Source organism: Drosophila rhopaloa, unplaced genomic scaffold (assembly GCF_018152115.1).
Source record: "Drosophila rhopaloa isolate 14029-0021.01 unplaced genomic scaffold, ASM1815211v1 contig_2, whole genome shotgun sequence".
In the NCBI taxonomy this organism is placed as follows: Eukaryota; Metazoa; Arthropoda; class Insecta; order Diptera; family Drosophilidae; genus Drosophila; species Drosophila rhopaloa.
In genome coordinates, this window is record NW_025335083.1 from 18,690,075 (window position 1) to 18,711,076 (window position 21,002).

The following is a 21,002-nucleotide window of genomic DNA, read 5'->3' on the forward strand; positions in this document are numbered from 1 at the left end:
GGGATTTCTAGTAATAACTGTAAAGATTTTTCTATATACAATTGAGAACTTTAGTAAAATATTACAAGTCAATTAACATCCAATCAAATAATGGATTCGTCTCATCGAGCTGAGATCAATCCAGTGCTTTTTTCGCCGGAGTTGCTGCGAATTAGGCAGCATGTTGATCATCAGTCGTTTACCAATGGTGGAGCAGTCGCGCCAAAAGATAGTGTACACAAATGAGTTCCTTAGTGTCCTGTGGCGGCTGCAAAGTAATGGTGCCGTTTTTAAAGTGGAGACACAACTCCTGAGGTTGATACAGCCTTGAGTCTGTCAAAACCGGCACCTAGCTCTGCTCCAAAAGGAATCGTTGGCCGTTTGCGTGGGATCGCAGTTGTGTGGATTGCGTTGGTTGTTGCTCACGAGAAACGCGTTGTTGCTGGAAATCGAAAAGGTAATTGGAATTGCCAGTGAATAATCAGCTCAGAGCAATTTTTAATTCAAACAGTTCGGCTTTAAAAATGTGAAAGGCTGTCCAATATTCATAAGTACTTATAAGTACGAGACAAAAATCGCTACAAAAGTATCCGTGCGAGAATACACAAAATTTATAACAAATTTTTTTTTATTTATATATTTTTGAATATAAAGTCGTATTAAGAACAAAACTTAAATTCATATTGGAATGTAAACTAAATTCTTAACTTATGTAGAATCGATCCAGTTAACAATTTGCGCCCCTGCTAAATTTGAGTGGAGTTCCATACCGAGTATATTCGATTTTTTCAGCCTAATCGATCGTAAAAATATCGTTCACGATAGTTGTATCTATCCCATCTCTAGAAATCCGTCCAATTCAGTCACAAAACTACGGTCGTTGTGATCGTTCACTGTTTAAAAAACACAACTATAGATCGCCGGTAGAAATATCTCGTTGTTGTTGTTTCCCTGCAAAACAATCGTGTAATAAAAATGGTAAATTTCTGCACACCCTGTTTTTGAGATATTCGCATCGGTGATTAACTATCACTATATTTTTGCCAATTTTGTTAATGTTCTTTGGCCTTAATCGCGAGTGTCAAGAGAATTTCCAAATGTAAGGAACACCGGCTCAAACCGCCTTTTTTGGGCTTTGGCGTTGCGAATACGAAAATAGTTCGCGAAAACGCAGCAGGCGACGCGTCTTTTTGGCTCTCGAAAAGGGCAGGCTGGAAAACTCGAAAACTGGAGCCAATAAAAGATACATACAAGAAAAATAAGCGAGTGCGCGAATTCGACTGCGTGTGCGCTGCGAATGTGTTTGTGCGGAACCAAAAAAAAAAAAAACAAACAAACAAAACTAGTGTGAAGAATAATTTGCGCTGTTTAAACAATTAGCCGCAAAACAAACGCCGGAGTGATTGTATCTGTGTGTGTGCATCTGCATCTGTATCTGTATCCCTGGAATGCGCAGTCGCGCATGCGCAAATATTTGTGATTTGTTTTGAAAGGAAAGAAGGAGCAACAGAGAAGGAGCGATCGAGAGAGGGAGAGAGATCCAAAGAGAGGGATCAGATTGGAATAAAAAACACATCTCCTGGCATTCGCAAAAGGTGAGTTTTGCTGTTAGATTGGCAACAGCAATTGCAGTTGTTGTGGCCAAAGTTTCCATTTTCCCCTGCCCACGTTTTCCAACACAGTGAAAAATTAATATACATTTTCATCTGATAAATTAGTTAAGAAACATTTCTAATCCATCGTTTTTTGGCATCAAATTAAGATCGAGCTATAAATATACTTGAATTGTGGTTGCCACATATCTAATTTGATTTATAGAAACCTTATTTTGTAGAAGGTTAGAGGTTTGGAAGTTCGATTGTAGTTCTATATATAGATTTACCTTTTGAATACGACCCCTACAAATTTATGTTTTTGATTTTATATTTTTGTATTCTTAGTGCTCTAATAATCCAGAATGTTTACGGCACAATATTATAAAAGTCTTTCCAAAATGTAAATATTTAGATGCCATCGTCCCTATTCTATTTGCAAGGTAATAAAGGTACTAGTATGTTCGATAAAGACTACTTATTTTAAACAAGAGAGAACGCTATAGTCGGGTGCCCCGACTATCAGATACCCGTTACTCAGGTAAAGGGAGTGCGAGGGAGATGGAGATAGAAACTTTGATCACGCATAACTTTTTAACGAATGGTCCGATTTGAAAAATTTCTTCTACATTTCAATAGGTATTGATAAACACAATAAAACTGCATTTTTACTTTTCCGAAATATTTAAATTTTTAAAATCGTATATAAGCGATTGTGGGCGTTAAAGGGGGCGTGGCACCATTTTGAAACAAACTTGCGCTGCGTAGGAACTTCTAAAATCTACATGCAAAATGCCAATCTTCTAGCTTTTATAGTTTCCGAGATCTCAGCGTTCATACGGACAGACAGACAGACAGACGGACAGACAGACGGACAGACGGACAGACGGACAGACGGACAGACGGACAGACGGACAGACGGACATGGCTAGATCGACTCGGCTAGTGATCCTGATCAAGAATATATATACTTTATAGGGTCGGAAACGCTTCCTTCTAGCTGTTACATACTTTTGCACGAATATAATATACCCTTTTACTCTACGAGTAACGGGTATAAAAATTACAAAGTGAACGCACCTGCTGTTATGAATTTATGAAGAAGCCAAAATAAAGTGTTTAGTTTTGAGGGCATCTTTTATTGTTAATTTTAACTGAAACATACATACAAATTATAACTTCTTTCTAAAAATATAAACAAATAAAAACTTAATTTTTTGAAAGCGTGTGTTTAAGTAATAACGTATAGCATTACTTCTTTACGTGCATAAAACCCACGTCCCTCGGTTAAAAATCCCTGGGCTCGGCCCACTCGAAATTAACTCATTGCCCCCTCTTTTTCCCTTCGATCCCGAAAATTGCTCTATTCTCTTTTCGGTACGCCCACTTTGTCAGCGCTACGCCCACCTTGGCTATTTGTTCTTCTTTTGTCTTTGGTTTTCCCAACCGAAGGCGGCAGTTTTTCCCTCCACTTATCGCTCGGACACTATGGATGGGATGGCCCATAAAAAGTCCGGGTAAAAATCAATTTTCAAAACAAGCAGGACAAAGAGAAGGAGAAAAGGAATATCGGACGACAATAACATCAATTTTGAGGCATTTATATGCGCCAATAAATTCAAGAGAGAGAGGGAGCGAGAGATATGTACATATAGTATCGTATCCGAAGAAAGCAACAAATAACAGGCAGAAAGATACACGACAACGCGCAACAATAAGACACAAGATCAAACAAAACCAGCGGTGCAGCATCCATGTTGTTGTTGTCGTTGCTGGTGCGGCAGTTGCAGCAGCAACAGCAGCAACAACAACAGCACTACATCAGCAACAGGTAAAAGCAGCGTTTCGAAATGCCCGCGAGTGAAAAAGAGACAGCGAGCAACAACCTGTTACATCGACTTCTGCCTGAAATATGTAAAGTCAATTTCGTGTATCGGAAAACTGTAACTAATGCCAAAGCGTCGGCAGCACCAGCAGCATTAACCCATTAACGCGAAACGGAGAAATCGGCCAAAAACCCACTACTTTTCCTAGGGTTATATGCCAAAGCGGGTTGGAGAAAATCGGCCAAACAAAACAGCTTCTTCAAAAAATTAACCTGTTTGCATAAATTCAATTACGAAAATTAAATCATTGTCTTCGTCTGGCAATTTTATACTTAATAGTGTTCATCGATGATCAACAGCACGCTTCGTTCTTATCTGAACATAATTAAGTGATTTGTTGTGTTGTGTCGGATGTCAACAAAAAATGTGCAGGTGTTTTTAGCCAATAAACTGCTTTTAAAGAATATGAAATATTTGAAGCGAAAATGGTTTATTATTTCTTAGGCTTTTTTACGTTTTATAACCAAGTCACTTGTGGGTGTTTTAATTATTTAATATAGCAATTTATTCTGATTTTAAATCATAATAAAGTTTTATCACAAAATCGCATGCTAAAAGAAAATAAGTTGAAGTACTTTCTAAAATATCGTATGTTTTAGTATTTGATATTGGTTTCTTTGGTGTTGTAAGCCCAATTGGACTTAAGGAATGTAAGGCTTGTTACAAATATTTATAAGAGTTTCCTGACTTGGCGTGGCATCTTAATGGGTTAAGATCTGTGCCCGCGGCCAAGTTCGTTGTACGCGGCGGAAAATAAAAGACAGCCGAGTAAGAAATTTTTGTCAATGAAAGAAAACTTTCTTTTGGGCTTATCCACGCCAACATCGCCGCCGGTCCTCTCACACTCATTCGTTTTCTTTCTTCCTCGCTGGTGATTTTGTTTTCTGTGTCGCCTTATTTTTTTATTCTTCTTTTTTGTTTAATTGGTCGGTTTTTAGATTTACGCGCGCCTGCCGCCATCTGCAGTATCGGGCGTTTTTACGGCTGGAGACTCGGCTTGGGCCTTGGTATCACCTCGGGGTCTTCATGGTCCATTAAGACAATTTAGACTGGCTTCTCTTTTCCGGGCGTTCATCGAGTGGGAGTGGGAGTGGCAGGGGCGGCATGGGAGTGACTGCTGCGTGGGAAGGTTCGTCTGTTTGTCTGTCTGTCATCTTGGGGCTGCCAGTTTGATTGCCTCCAAGTCAAGTCATCCAGCCATCGAGTGTCCAAGTTGCCGCAACAAGTGTCCCAGTTTATGGCCCGGCTAGAAGCCAGCTACTCGTACTAGAACTAGTTTAAGTTTCCTGTCCCGGCCGCCATCGCTGGAATCTCCTCCACATAGTCACATAGTTGCACACACTTGCGGTGGGAATGGTAGAAGTACCAACCAACAAATCAACAATTAAGTTCACTAAATATATTTAATAGGGTTTCTGAAATAAAAAAATTAACTAAACAATGAAAAATCTTTTTTTTTGATTTTTAGTGGCATGAATATCTGAGCAATTTATAATATAAAATGTATTTAATTAGTAATTACCCAAACATATTCGAAGGGGAGTGACATAAGTTGATAAAATTGTTCCATCTCCGAAATTTCCCTATGCTTTTTGAGGAATAATATAAATTGATATTGTACAATAATTAAAACGTCCATGAAGACTTATAAACCATATGAGTGACATATTTTGTGCTATTAATATGACCGCAACTGTGACTTGCTCACGCTTTTCCTTTGGGCTCAGTTATGTTGACTGTTGCTGCCGTTTCTGCGGTCGCCGCACCCTCCAGCCCCCCAAGCCCCCTAAGACCCCTTTGAACCAAACCTACTCCCCTGTTATTAACCGTTTGGCCACATTTTCTCACACAGAGAGCGCAAAAATGCTTCGCAGGCCACTCTGGCAATTGGCGCGCCTCTGGAAATGACAAACGGCCATGGGGAACCAGAAGGGGGCGTCTCAAGTGGAGCTCCACTAAATTACTGAAATCTAAAAATATTCTAAGCATTCTCCGGGAAAATTGATTCGGAATAACTGTATCAGAATGCTAAAAAAACAAGTCTCAGCTGGGGATGCTATAAATTCCTGAAATTATCGAAACGGGACCGGTTGAAAGTTATGATAAGTGATCTATAGATCGTCATATCATGTTCTGAGCATGTAAATCAGATAAAAAAGCTTACAAATATAATTATATGTCTTCTACTTGGGGTAAGTTTATTGTATTATCTCAGATTTTGCAGAGACTTTTATAACAGTAATTTTTAAAAGGATTTCAGTATGCCTTTTAAATGAAAACTACATTTATGAAAAAAATATATACAACGAAGTATTAATAATATTAAAATAAATGTATTAACGTGACTAGTGCAGTAAAGAAAAGTTTCATTTTTCATAGCGTACCGAAACAATAAAATTGAAATAAATTTAAATTTAAGGGAAAGCATAAAACATCTATTAGTCTGTGCATTTTGGATGGCCAGTATAAAGTACTCTATATTCTTTTATCCAGAAGAGGATTTCATTACACACCAAACGGGTTCTCCACATATCTTTGTAATAGGTAAATGATCCAATTCGACATAAATGTCGAAGGAATGTAAATGAGATCAGTCGACTGGAACTGTTATTAGATCATCAATGCTCAAATTGGATCCGATCATCCGGGCTTTTCGTTCGATTTGAAGAGTGCTCCACTTCAAGTTCATTAGCCAAAGGCCTCCTTAACTTTCCATTCGCTCTGCTTCTGGCCAAAACTGGCCGCCAACGTTCTCCTGTCGGCCCAAAACAGCCCCACGTAACTGTAACTGATTTGACCTCCCATCACTTAGCTACCAAAAAACCTCCTCCAAAAGCGTCGTTTTTCTCTGCTGCTGCCGTTTTGGCATTGTGAATAGTTATGGTTATGGTGGAGATGGGGGGATTGGGGGTTCGGGAAACCGACGGATGCGACGGAACTGAGGGGCGGCATTGGGTCTGTTTTGATGCTCGCTTGGCGGAGCGGTGTGACCTCGACAACAAATTTCTATTGCATGCAATTTGGAGAATATCGCATGTGCAAATGAACATTAACACTTGGCGGTCGCTCGAGAGATGGACAATAAAGAAAAGACCAAAAACTTGTTTGTACAACAGAAAGCAATGACAAAAAATATTAGTAAAAACAACGAGCAAAAGAGAACGAATAGGCAATACACTATTAGTTAGAACAAATATAGAGACGAATTCGATTTAAGATAAAATGGATAAAGTGGACTATTATTAATGTTTACTATGCAAAACTTGATAGTCACATTTACATTTTACAATATAGTAAAAAAACATAAAGAATATAAGTTATAAGCTATAAAATTTTAAAATGCGAGTTTTTGTAATTTTGATTAAAAGTTAAAATAGCTTTGCAGAGCCGTTTAGTATTGCTTTTCATTCAACGCCTTCTATTAGGGTATAAAAACATCAAAAACGGCAGCCCGGGGGCAGAGCAACGAGGGAAAAAGTGCGCCTAGAAATTAGAAAGTACGCGGTGGTCTGGAGGAGAGGCTGAATCTGAAGTTGAGGCTGAAACTGAAGTTGAGGCCAAAGCTAAAGCTAAAGCTGAAGCTGAAGCTAAGGCCGAGGCGGTGGGTATGTGAGTATAACTCGATTTGTGACTGTCATAAATGGCGGAAATTGTGGGGCTCGAGACAAAGCGGGCTTGGGGACCGAGGCTTTCTGGCTAGCTTTCTGCTTTCTACTGCCGGTCTTCAGCTGCGGCTTTTTCCAACTTTAGCTCCAACTCCAACTCCAGCTGCAGCTCCATCTCCGTCTCCGTTTTTCTTTCTTGCTCGACTATAATTTGTGCCATCAGCATTTTGTTGTCGTTATCGTTAGCAAAGCGAGAGACCAGAAGACTGAAGACGAAGACCCGGGCAGAAGACTGAAGACAGAAGGCAGAAGACTGAAGACAGAAGACAGGCGACGGCAATGAAGCGTACGTTTTGACATTTCTCCTGCTCCGCCGGCCTCTCTCTTTTGGCATGCTCTCCATAATTATCCGAGCGGAGAACGCAGAACGCGCTGGTGCCACAATTTGGCCAGATTTTTATTAATTCCCACCTTGCGCTCCGCCCTCCCTTTATGACTTATTCAATACGCCGCCGCAGAACAGCATTAAGAGCTGCCCCAACCACCATTCAACCGCCTCAGCCGGAGAACCGGCTCAAGTTCGCCTCGATCTGCGTTTATTATTACACTTAATGTGACTTGATTTATAAACAAGAGCAGCGGCAGCACAGCCTCCACCGATGGACTGACTGGCCCCCACCATCTTTCTGGTCACCTCCAGTCCTCTTTTCCAGCTGTTGCGAAGACAAGCGTTCGACATGCCTCACTGGCCAAGTGAAACACTGGGCGAAATACGATCTGCCAGTGGAACTTAAATCAATATTGGTCAAGTATCACATTTGCATAGTACCTTTTGTAAAAAGAAATCTTATCTTTAGATGTTAAAGTAATTTTTAAAATTGTAACTGGCTTGAAGTGCTTAACAGCCTTTCTTTCATTCAATAAATTATTTAAAAAAAATTAATTTAAGAAGATGCAATTGAAATTTTAAAACGTAATACCATAATAATATAGAAATAAATATTTAACATCGAATATATATTTTTACGGGACCACAGTTAACCGTACATATTTTAAGCTTCAAGTAATAACTTTATTAGCATTTCCCGAGGTGCACATTCAATGTTGGTATTGGGTTACCCAGTCGCCCGGTCCCCACCATATTACCCCGACTTCTTTCATCACCGCTATATAGGAACTGTCTTTTAATTAGTTCATAAATTTCATGTTGAAAAGCTGCAACGCAATTTCTTACGGTCTCCAGCGTGTAACACTTCCCTTCTCACTATCTCTTGGGCCCAATCCAACAACTCCGTTCCTTCCTGAGACCGGGTCTTTCAATAAATCGTTCAATCCGGAAGTTTGTTGCGCTGGCAGACAAAAGAAGTGCCGCCCCTTTTGCTGCTCTAAGCGGCTTTTGTGTCCAAGAAAGGAAATAGAATTCCTACCTCCGCCCCTTCCTTTTGGCTGAAAGAGATTCTCAGAGTCATTTTAATGGTTTCCGCTTTTTATGGCATTGCTGCTCGGGCATTATTATTGGTAAAAAATTAATAGAAATTTAATTGGGTGGGAGATGGAGTGCAAAGGGTTGAAGCGAAATTGGTTATTTGCCGTAGGCATTTAAGCATTTATTGCGCATGCGCGCCAGCTTTTGGGGCTGTCGCTAATTGTTATTGCTCTGGGTCGTAGTTCTTTATGGTTTCTTCACGATCCGCTCTTTTGTCTGGACGTGTGTGGGAGTGGGAGAGGTTAAAGTGTGCTAATGCTTACATAACGCTTTGTTTTCGGGTTTCTTTTATTGTTTCCTCCCCGCCTCTTTTTCACGTCTTTTGTACGTGAGGTAGGCCTATGTAGTTTGAAGAAGGTCGAGAAAGTCGAGGACATTTTAGGACCGTCATAAATTACTATTTTGGGTTCCGTAATTCGTAAGATAATTCGAAAATGATGGATAGTCTCTATTCTCACTCTCAGTTTGATCCAGTTCTTTTCCTTGCCTTAGTTTTATGACCATTACAAGTCGGGAAAACGGAAGATATGGAACCAGATAGTCTCGGATAAGTATAAATCAACGTTTGACTGTGAATTATCTGATTTGAAAATATCTCTCGGTTAAATAGGGATAATTTGATCTAATTTGTGACCCTTTTTTTTGAGTTACGAGGGCTTGTATTAGGAAAAATGAGAGTAACAAATAAATAATAAATAAAAGTAATAAATCAAGATAAACCCACAGTACTTAAATACTTAGAAGTTCAAAAAAGAACTAAATTTATTACTCAAATTTGTACTCTGTCAACTAAGGTGCTTGACCCCAATTTAACATAATTTTTTTCATTACTGAGATTGAATTAATCTCAATTCTTACCCAAACATTGTTGGACGCCCAAACATTGTTGGACGCCCTGAACAATCCACCTACACTCGTGGTAACCTGTAATCTCCAAATATCACACCAAATAGAGCACGCGCTCTCTATTCTTTAATTTGAATTCAGCCGCCCACGGTTATTCAAAAGTTTTGGGGAGCGTGAGTTATGGAAAGAGGGAGTTCTTCTAATAAAGCTATAGAAAACAAAAAATCGAAAGTAGCCGGCCGGGTTTCGAAAAGAATTTCAGCAGCCCAAAATTAATGAAATGCCTGAGACAACAAAAGAATTCAAGCATTAGCATACATGAATTTATTCTTCTTTCTTAATTTTGTAAGGTAAAAATATGTGGAGGGAGGCATGATGAAACAGAAACTTGTGCACCCCAGAGATGATGAAGAAATGTTTAGTCTTGTTGTTGAAGAATGTTTTTGGACTGCCTCCAGCCATATAATAATTAAATATTTGTACATATGAACTTTACTGGGTTACGGGGCCAAGAAAAATAGGAAAAACATATAAAAACGCGGAGATGGAGGGCGGAGACTCTTCTAAGCCCGGCTTGATCTTAAGTTGTTATGTTTTTGCTTTTGGCAAGAACCCCGCTTACAAGTCGCTCCATTCCACTCCATTCGATGCTGGCTTTAAGATTAATGTTTCTCTGTACGCCGACTCTTGAAAATTAGCATATTTCAACAATTTGCGGCTTGTTCTTCGTTAATGTGGATGTTGTAACTGCTTGCAGATCCCCGTCCAGTTTTTAGAGGGCGTGGTAATGAGTTCTCGCCGAAAGATTCTCGTATGCGATAAATTCGAAAGTTACCGAAACCATTTTGGGTTTCATTTGTTAGCTTAGTTTTTTGTCCGTTTCTGTTAATTTACATGCATAAATAATTTGCACAAAAGTGTTTGGCGTTGGCTGGGAGTTTCGCGCATGAAATGGCCAAGTTTATGGCTATCGACGGGCGGTCGAAGTCTCGGGGTCTTGAAAACTCGGAGACTCGTCTACCCCACTGTCGTAAAAATCAAATATGCGACGCAGACTTGACACAAATGATACCCATAAACCATAACAACGTAAAGCCGAGAAATGGAAGTTGTATTCAGTCGATTGAGGGATTGGCGAGAGCTATGTTTTCTCGATTTGTATTTGGATTTGGCCAGGGAGTGGCTTAGATTTGATGCCTATTCAGGTTCAGTTTGAGTCGCTTCTATTAGGTCTGACTTGAATAAAATATAGATAAGAGACCTCCGGAGTTCCATGAGGTTCATAAAATAATCTACATATTAATTATTTTTAGCTGGTTGTTGTTTTCTTTATTTTATGCAGCTCAGCACATAATTAACCAGATTATAGGCTATTCGACCCCTGGGGATCGTCTTTGCAAAAAGCTGGAAGGTGAGTGCCAAATTAATAGATCTTTGGACCTCTTATACTGCGCTATTAAGCGTTTTATTAAATTATGTTGGGATCTCCATTTTAAAATCTTTATTTTAAGCTAATAGGTTTGAGTTTAGTCCAGTATATAAATATAATATTTATGATTTACGTGTGATACAACTTTTTAATTTTTTTAAAGAATTTGAAAGGAAAATATTCTTTTTATTGGTTTTCAATTTTAATGGGCATTGTTGCTTAACTTAATTTAGATGACTCAAATCTTTAGTTTTGATTGGAAGTATTAAAACTGAAATCATTAATTGTGAACACATTTTTAATATGATTTTAGAATTTCTAGAAATTATATTTGGAATAGTGATTTAAATTTCTTTGTTTTTAATGGTTTTATATTTTATTTGAACTCTCCCATAAACTCTAGACATTTCTCTATAAAATCCCTTTCTATAAGCCCTTTCTTTTTTCCATTAACCAACTGGAAAATATAATTCCCACAGCTGTTAATCAAGCTACTGCTCCAGTTTGGAGCTTTTCATTAGGAAAAGCCGCTGCATTTGTAATCAACTTAACCCCCGTCTTCACCCGTTTGCATTCCCACCACTTTATTTTGACTTATCGCTTAACCTTCACTCACTTATAACTCTTCCCCTCGCGGCTTTTGTTTTCTTAGCTTTGTTTTTATTCGTTAGCTTTTTGCATTGTTAAGTTTTGGTGTCTTGCCTACTGTGCTACACATGGCTCTTTATGTTTGTGGCTGAGACATAAAAAATATGTGGGTGGCATCACCATGTGCGATTGAAAATTGGAGTCAAATCGTTTTTGATTTTGGTCTATAATCGTGGCGTATGCATTTCAAGCGTATCAATTTCTATGGCCATGGCTTGGGTACATTTCCAAGAACTCCTGGGCCAGAGTGTCACGTGCAACATAATCGTCTTTCGATGGTTACAAATCTTCCCAAGACGAGCCCGTTGATAAATGGAACTTTAAACTGAGAGGCGAGTTTGTGTCTCGAGTCTTTTGAATGGTGGTGTGTGGATCCTTTTGTGTCTGCCTCCCATTCATTCATCCATTCATTCACGAACATTTTCGCTCTTCCGCCAAAGTTTTTATCTTTTTTTTTTTTGTTTAGTTAAAATTAAAGTTAAAGTCATCTGTATGACTTAACGTCGACGTCGACAGCGACGCTTGTCGTTTGTCATTCGATCCGAGCAGCGAAGGCGTTTGATATTTATTCGGTTTCCCCAGGTTTTTTGTCGAGCAGCATTTGAAAAACGATATATAGAGACGCGTTGTTACCTTGTACCACGCGTTTTCTGGTGCGTGCAATGCAAATCCGCATCCAATGCAATGGAGCGTGCAGCCCCGATCGGGAGACTTTCTGTATTTCCCATATTCTTGTGTTTCCATGTGGGTGTGCAGGTTTGCCTGTCGCATTCGCCATGGATTGTGGGTGGCTGAGTAAAGTTGGCGGTGGTCTGACTTGGAGGTGAGCTGAAATATATATACAGAGCTAATAAACAAATAATTGAAAAAGGGGCATTTCCTGCCATAAACCATAGTTAAATACAAATAAGGTCGAGAATTTGTAGTCTGTAACCGACTTAAATGAGCGGTTTGTGTGCATAGATTTAGCAATTAGCTTTGTTCAAAAAGCTATAGATCTGGAATTATAAATTTGGTACCTTTATATTGTCCATTGAGAATAAAATTTAAATAACTGCCAACGAGAGGGAAAATATAATTTATTGGCTGCCCAAATTCTGGACTATAATTAACCATAAGTGACTGGGATCATGGGTTATTATTCCGGTGTGGTCGCCATTCCTGCCCTGTCCTATTTCACTTCGATTGAGTTCAACCCAAACAAGAGCCTGTGTCTTTTTATTACGGACTTCATTGTCTGGGCGCGCGGTCACTTTGGGATTGTTGTTAAGTAAGTGTACTTAACCCACATGACTTGCGGTTTTCGCCTTTCTCAGTCTGGGGTAAGACTCTGTTTCTGCCCGTTGCTGTCATCACTCCAAAAGGCCAAAAAGCTGTCATTGCCTGCGATCTTGTGGCCACAGTGCGTATGCGTGCGCAAAGAGATTTCTTAACCTTGAGTGACTTTGAGCGTTTCTCAACCAGCCTTCCATCCATCCATCTATCCATGTTTATTTATTTTTCCCCCTTTGGCTTTACATTTATTAACCAATTTTTTTTCGCTGATTGTATTTTGGGTTTATTAAATTACGGCTTGCACGTGTGCGTGTTTGCGTACTTGAGTCTACGTTCATTTCCTTAATTAAACACTTGTTTCACGGTCTGTTGGGCAATCTCGCAAAGCGAATATGCCGATCGGAAAGGTATTTAAAAAAATGGCAAAGATTAGCAAAAAATTAAGTTGATGAAGCTCATTTGCAGAAATAGTAATCAAACAGCAAAAAATGATTATGTAAAAAACGATCGACAGCAATTATTTATGGATAGCAACAGCTTATCAAGTTCACTCAAAAGTTGCTTCATCATTACATTTAAAGAGCTGTTTTGCGAAAAAAAATAAAGACGCGATATTGATTTATTGCAAATTATTTTTCAAATTTACTATTCATTGTACAACTCTTTTTTTCATTATTTAATGTAATCTTAAATTAAGTTATGTTTTTTAAAGCCTTGATAAAAAATCGCTAATTGATTTCAATGAAAGTTTGGGGGAAAATGAAAAACGTTTTCTGATCAAGATCTAATTGATCGAACTGTGTCATAAGATTTGATGTATTTAAATAAAAGTATTTATAAGAAATTTAGTTGCGTATTCATATTTTTCTTACGATAATAAGTTGGGATCCACTTCCTTTGCAGATCGTGCTACCAGTTTTTGTTCTGCATGCCTACTTGCGTGTAACTTTCAGTTTAACCCTTTGAGATGTTTTCCTTTAACTCGCCTTGTATCTCGCAGTTGCCATCTATAACAAATAAATTCATGGCTAGACCCATTAAAAACTTATTATGCTTTGTGTGTGCCACTCTTGTTTTATTGTCCATTGTCGAGTTGGGATCTGGACTAAGATTCCCAGTCTTTCAGCCGAAGAAGCCACCCACTAAGTTGTGGGAAAAGTAATTTTCATAATTTTGCACTCCGACACCTTCACCTCCTCCTGTTTGAGAATCAGAAGCCACTTTAATACGAAAGGCCCACGGGGGAAATAAGTCTCGGCTCGTTACAAATTCATACTTACATAAAGCTGGGCGAGAGCCGTGAGTTGGAACCTCATATTAAAATAGCACTAATTATGGCAATTTGTTATTGGCCAAACCGAACTGAGGCCAACGCCTATGCCATTTCTAAGCCATCAACAAAGGCAGCCATTAGCCAGATCAAAAGTTTATTAGCGAAAGGAACAGATCTTTCGGGGCGGGAGGCGTTAACCCGCACGCATAAGTAGGCAAAAATATTAAAATAATAAGAGGTAAAATAAAAGAATAAATACTCCGCGCTAAGTGCGTTGAATACACTCATCGCCGAAGGCCAAACACGCTCTTACACACGCATATTAAAATGTGTAGGTACATTTTTATTTATTTTTATATTATTTTCCCCTTTCCACTTCAGCTTTGGCTTCAGGTACCAGGTGATGATTTGCCATTTGCTGGAAAGGGGACTCGTTTCGGTTCGCTAAGGGTTAAGGAGGGAAGTTGGAAAAGGTTAAGTCGCAGTATGTGTACATGTGCCACAAATTGAAGACTTTTTATGGGTGTACCCTTGCCAATGGGGTTTATTTGTGGGCTCAAGAAGTTGGGTTATAAATTGGCCGATTATAGATCTTTCTAGGCGATGAGAAACTGATAGTTATTGCTACAATACGCTTGAGGTACTTATCTTATCTGCTTAGTAAAACAATTTTTTTTTTTGGGTTTTTACAAAATTGTAATTAACTAATTTATATCTCATTCAAGGTACTCATTCAAGGTACTACGATAATTAATTTGCCGACAGTATTTTATTTATTAATACAGTTAACTACGGTTATATCCTCATTTGACCTTTAAAATTCTACCAGATTTAAAGTTACATACATACATTAAGATATGAATTCATTACAGTCTTTTTCAATTGCTAGAGTATTCCAAGTTCTTTTAGTATTTTTCAAAATTAATTTCACTCCTTCATCATTATTTGCAGCCCGCGAAGCTTTTCATTTGCTGTTTCCCCTCGTTTTCTCATGGGCCAAGCCGAAAAAGGGAGATTCGCCGGCCGCGAATGGGTCTGGGGGGCAGTTGAGGGTTAAGTATTGGCATTTCCGACTGGGAGACCGAGACTCGTCTTCATTGAAATCGAGCTCAGACTCACAATCGGACTGGGGACTCAAACGGGGACTGGATCCCAGTTTCAACTTGCACACGGCAGGGCAATCAAAGCCAGTAAATCTACACCAAAAGCAACAATAGCCGGGGAAACAACAACAACGAGAGCAATATTTGTGCTCATTAAGCGTAACTGACACACGAATTTTTTTTTTTTTGGAGGGTTTCTTCATTTTGCAAGTCGCCAAAAACTACGCCAACGGGACTGAGTTTTTTCTGGTTGAGGCTGTGACTCAAGATCTCGCCCCCCAGTCTCCAATCTTCCCTCTTGTCTTCCAAGGGAAGAGCTGCTGCTTTGGGTGCTGTTGCATTGTTTTCTATACTCTTACTCGGGGTATAAACCTTAGTGACTTAACAGTGTTCATTAAGGAAATTCTGTATAAATTTCGAAATTACTCAGAAATTTCTCAGATCCTGCTTAGAAAAAATATTTTTGAACTACTGCAAGTCTCTGCAATTGACACATTTTGACAAAAGTTATTATGACATCCACATTTGTTTTTGGAATAAAAAGCCCTATTATTGCCCATAAAGGGTATTTCAATTTTTGCCTTTCTGATATTTTTGACTCCCTTTTTCGCTTTGCATTTTCGTTTTGCTTTTGGCCAATTTCAGGCCCCCCAAACGGGCAGAGAGCGATTGCTATTATTTTGAGGTAATTCGATGATTTACAACTGTTGCCGTGTTTTGTAAGTTTTCTTTTCAGAATGCCACAGATCCCACTGGCTGTCCGACCGATCTTTATGTGTGTGTTTCAGACCCCGGGTCTGGGTGCAACAATGAAGGGCCCAACCTCGACCAGTCCCTCGCCACATTCCTTTGTTATTTTCGCAATTTTTTTCCCCAGTCTCTTATTGTTTATTTTTTTCGTTTTCTTCGTTTTGTTACTGCTGTAATTCCTGGACAACCCAAAGATCTGAATGAGTTTGGTGCATAGGGGGAAGTGGTCGCCTTTTGTAAATTCTTTCGCGGGCATCTTACATTTCACACCTGTTGTCATTTCTCTCCCCCTGATTTTATGTTTATGTTCAAAAGAGGGGAATCCTGGGACGTTTGGTTCCCAATTTGACAGCGTAAATAGCTTAAAAAGGGGGAGAACTCGAGATCTATGGCATATGTCAGCTGTAAGTGATACGCAGATGTTCGCTTTGCTGAATTTAAAAAAAATTGATTACTTAACGCTTTGTCTGAGACTCAACACTTGGCCATAAGTTTTAATGTGGAATATAATAATACTAAACGATTATGAACAAAAAACAAAATAAAACTCTTGAAATACAAAAAAATAACATTTTAACTTGATTTTTGTATTTGCGAATTTCTATTTAAATGATTTTCCTTAGACCTTTGACTAAAATCATTCTTATACAAATCATGATATACAAACAATTGTTAGTGTAATTGAAAAATAAAAAAATATATTATGAATATCATAAATACTTTTGCATTATATCTTAAGAGATTTTTTTTGGCACACCTTTGTAGATCGTGTTCTGATGCAACACTAAAATAGTCATTACAAAAAATTGCCCTTCCAAATTACCATAATCATGTCAAGCCCCGAAACTCCGCAACATTTCAATTTGGCAGGCCCCGAGAGTTGCCATCCATCAAAGCATGAACAATTTCACTTTCCAGATACAAATGCGGTGATATGCGATTCAGTGCATCGGGCCTGGCTTTCGGTTTCCAAACCAGAAGCGGAAGCCTCCGTTTAGTCGACGCACATCTGGTGATTAGACGCTCCAGCGCCAACCCATCCAATCCCAGCCAGAAAGCCAAGACCAACGACAAATTCCCTTAGCCACACAGAGAAAAATCTACATGTTATTATTATGAACTACAATTTTATAGATTTAAAATATTAATAAATTCGTGTATATAATAATTTAAATATAAATCATTTTCAAAATATATTTTTATTGAAAAAATGATCGAATTTGAACTCATTAAATATTATAGAAATATAAATCGATGTCTTTTTCTCCGTGTGTTGGCGACATTTTGGCGACGCTTCGTTGCATTTTGTTGAGCACTCCACTCCGTGGCGAGGACGTGTGTGCCCGCCTCGTGTGCCATGTCATGGCTCCAGTGGTGCGATAAATGCTCATTTCACTTTCTATCAGCGTCTCGCGGCAGTCTAATGGAGGTTTAATTATGCTGCGCTGGCGGCGTGCCCTCGGCTGTCGCATAAATTACACCGAGCAATGCCTTGATTTATTGTATGCCTATATGGCATTTTTTCCACTTAAGATTTTCGCTAATGCCTTGCCCATTTTTTGTGTTATCTTGCAGTGACTTGACAATATGACTCCGAGGTCGTAGACTCCGGAAAAAGAAGGAGAGGGGCGGCAGATAAACACCGAAACGACACAAGGCGAACAAGGAACCAACCGAAAATGTCCGGCAATCAACAACAGCAGCAGCAGCAACTACAACAACCGCAGAAGTCATTAACTAACAACGCGACAGCAACAACCACAAACGGAGCAACCACTTTGGGCCATAATTTGATAAAAATAAATAGCGTTGACAAAATAATAGGCAAAACCCAGGCTGCGACGCAGGCAATTAACAAATTACAACAGCAGCAACAGCAACAACAACAACAGATCCACCAACGACGCTCTTTATTACCAGCAACAGGAGTAGCAGCCGCAGCAGCAGCAACAACAACAAATCTCCACCAGCAACACTCATCGCAGCAACAAAGCGGAACGCCAACGCCAGCGGCTCTGTCGCCAGCCCAAAAGCAGCAGCAGCAACCACATCAATTGCAGACGGTGGCCACGATACACCAGCCGCACTCCACGCAGCAGCAGGCATTGACTTCCCGCCTGCCCATCCAGCAGCAATCCGCTAAAGAATTGCCCAATCTAGCTGCCCAGCAGCCGGCGCAGCAACGTCGCAGCTTCCACTACCAGTTGCAACATCATCATCAGCAGCAGCAGCAACATCAGCAGCAATCTCTGCGCAGCCCGCAGCTAAAGGCACCAGCTCCCGCCCACTCCATCCCGCCGAGATACCAGCCACCCCCCCAGCCAGCCACCGGTATCTTGAAGCCCCACCTGCCCCTCAAGTATCCGCCGGATATCCCCCAGTTATCCAGCATCTACATACCCGAATCCATCAAGCAACAGCAGCAGTCACGCTATTTGCCACACCAGCCGGCAGCGAAGGATATGCTGAAGTTTGTGCGCAAGCCGGACCAGGAGCACCCATCGCCCAATGCCTCGGTCACGTCCAGCGGCACGGGAATACCCTCGACCAATGGCGGCGGACGCCTGACCGCCGAGCAGAACCGCCAGCTGCAATCGCTGGTTAATGAGTTGCGGGCCCTGAAGGAGCAGAATCAGCGACTGCTGGACGACAACCAGGAGTTGCGGGATCTGTGCTGCTTCCTGGACGACGACCGGCAAAAGGGACGCAAATTGGCCAGGGAGTGGCAGCGATTTGGGCGATACACGGCCAGCGTGATGCGCCAGGAAGTGGCCGCCTACCAGGTGCGTTAACCTCTAACCAATCGTCTAGCCACAAATAACTAATGATTTTACCGTCCCACAGAACAAACTACGTCAACTGGATGATAAGCAACAGGAGCTCATCACCGACAATCTGGAGCTGAAGGAGCTCTGCCTGTACTTGGACGAGGAGCGTGCCCATGTGGCGGCCAATGCGCTGTGCGCCGGATGCGGGGCGGCCACCAGGAATGCCCTGCGAGATGATGGGGATGGCTCCAGTTCGAGCACGAACGCGGATGAGACCATCACCGCGTTGAGGAACTATGCAGAGCAGCGGCAGCTACCCCAGGTGAGCAAATGGAGATACTTTTTAAAGGAATCTTTGCTAATAAGGAATTATGTTTATTCTCTGGCCAGGATCTACGTCATGCCCACACGCTGAACGACCAGACGCTTCAGTATGTGCGCTCGCTGGAGCGGCGCATCCAGCAGCTGGAGGAGGAGCGCTCCACGCCCACGGCCCACCTACAGCAGCAGACGACGCCCACGCCGCAGGCTACGCCCACGCCACAGGTCACATCCGCAACAACACCAGCCAAATCAGCGCCATCGCCCCACCAGCAACATCAACAGCAGCAGCAGCAGCAGCAGCAGACCCAGCAGCAACAGCAGGACATTGTGGCCGCTGCAGCGGCGGCAGCGGCGGCTATCCAACTGCCGGAACCGATTGCCGGACGCCCGGAGGCGGTGGTCCGTGCCCTCCAGGTGCTAGAGGTGCGGGAGCAACTGGAGCGCGATCGCCTGGGCAATCTGGCTGGGAGCGCTCTCGATCAAATGGACGACGGCGAAAAGGCGCTGGTGCGCGAGATGTGTAACGTGGTCTGGCGCAAGCTGGAGGGCAGTCCACATGGACCACCTGCCCTGGAGCCGCTCTAAGCCGGCAGAGAGACCCAGACCCAGACCCACAGGCGGATACAACCTAAACCGGGCTAACACTTAGACTCTAATGTTTAATGCTAACTTATGCCGTAATATTTAACCCTAAACATTGTACAAAGTTCAAACCACAACCTAAGCTTAAGCTACCGCAAAAAGCGAAAGAATACTCAAAAATATTTGGGATACTCCAGCAACTGATTTAAGATAAAGAACAATAAATTGCAATCAATGTTAAATATTTAACCATAGCTCATCATGTAACATAACATTTGCACATCTATTTAAATGCAACTTTTATTTTACACCTTTGGTATTTTACCAATTAAGCAGACATATTTATATTGTACGATTCAGCTTCAAAATCGAGCTTTAACTGGTCTTAAAGCTTGACGGTTTGGATGCGAATCAAGATGACCTGCTCAGCCCGATGACTCCACAAAATCAAATAATCAACACAATTGTTGTTTATCTTCGATTTGGACCAACTTTCTTGGGATCACTCTTTTTAATTAGTTTGTAACTCTGCTGATCAGTTGCTGGGGTATACTTACAATAATTTTTTTACTTATTATAAACTTTGACTGTTATTTTTGAATGCCAAGAGAAAAACTACTTTCACGAAAAATTTGCTAACTCGAAATACAATGCAACAAATATTTCCATACTTATCAATGGGTTTTTGATTTTCAAAGTGCTTTATTGGAGAATGGTTAAGAGACAAATATAGAACGCTGATTCATTGTTACAACCGTTTCAGAAATATCTTGATTCTGTAATAAATCTAAGCGCATTACACGCTTTCTACGCTTTGCTGGACCTTACATGAACGCATTCTCGCTTACATATGTACATGGTTTTCAAGACAAACGTAAATTACCGCAGAGCTGTTTAACCTGATTTTTCTTGGCCAATTTGCCCATATCGCACTCATTCAGAAAGATCGCCGCACGCGGGACAGGATGATGCGGCAAGAAACGGCACGAAATGCAAGCCAAAGCCAACCCACTTTTGGCCGTTCTGGTTTTCCCGCTTTTGCCGCTCTTCGGCTAATTCATGCATTATCCGTGGTTTCGGTCGCGCCTCAGAGCTTCAAGGCGCGAACATGTGAGTTTTAACTTTGCTGTCATTAAATATGCAACCTTTCTTTGTTTTGCTTTCATTGTTTCCCCTTTTCCGTTGGTGCGGATTGCCTTAAACGGATAAGAATCAGTTAAAAGGCGTGTGAAAAAGTTAAGGCAGGAACTGAGGAGCGACTCAGGGACGAAGTTGTGGATTCAAATTAAAATAATAATTTTCCTTACTCTGATTAAGAGGCAACCTATGGCAATATGCTCACATAAATGTCTCGTAACTTGACTTCTCTTACATCAACATCTTAATTTCCTTTTCTGAGAAGTGACCCAGACAATTTTGGATACAACTTAAATCGGTATTCTCTAAAATTGTGTGA

General features: G+C 40.7%; 1 protein-coding gene across 1 annotated transcript; it reads left to right on the top strand.

Moving 5' to 3' along the window:
• Positions 1-833: 833 nt before the first annotated feature.
• On the top strand, positions 834-20,220 carry LOC108050498 (putative mediator of RNA polymerase II transcription subunit 26). The gene is made up of 4 exons (XM_017132210.2): positions 834-1,574; positions 17,448-18,655; positions 18,717-18,962; positions 19,031-20,220. Exons 2-4 carry the CDS (start codon positions 17,552-17,554, stop codon positions 19,547-19,549), a joined length of 1,869 nt encoding a protein of 622 aa, XP_016987699.2. The 5' UTR covers positions 834-1,574; positions 17,448-17,551; the 3' UTR covers positions 19,550-20,220.
• Positions 20,221-21,002: the final 782 nt, after the last annotated feature.

Bases quoted from the DNA above. Each gene is read 5' to 3' on its own strand.
- LOC108050498 (XM_017132210.2), top strand. From the start codon at position 17,552: ATGTCCGGCAATCAACAACAGCAGCAGCAGCAACTACAACAACCGCAG. The intron at 18,656-18,716 runs GTGCGTTAACCT...ACCGTCCCACAG, and splicing joins AGGAAGTGGCCGCCTACCAG to AACAAACTACGTCAACTGGA. The intron at 18,963-19,030 runs GTGAGCAAATGG...TTCTCTGGCCAG, and splicing joins AGCAGCGGCAGCTACCCCAG to GATCTACGTCATGCCCACAC.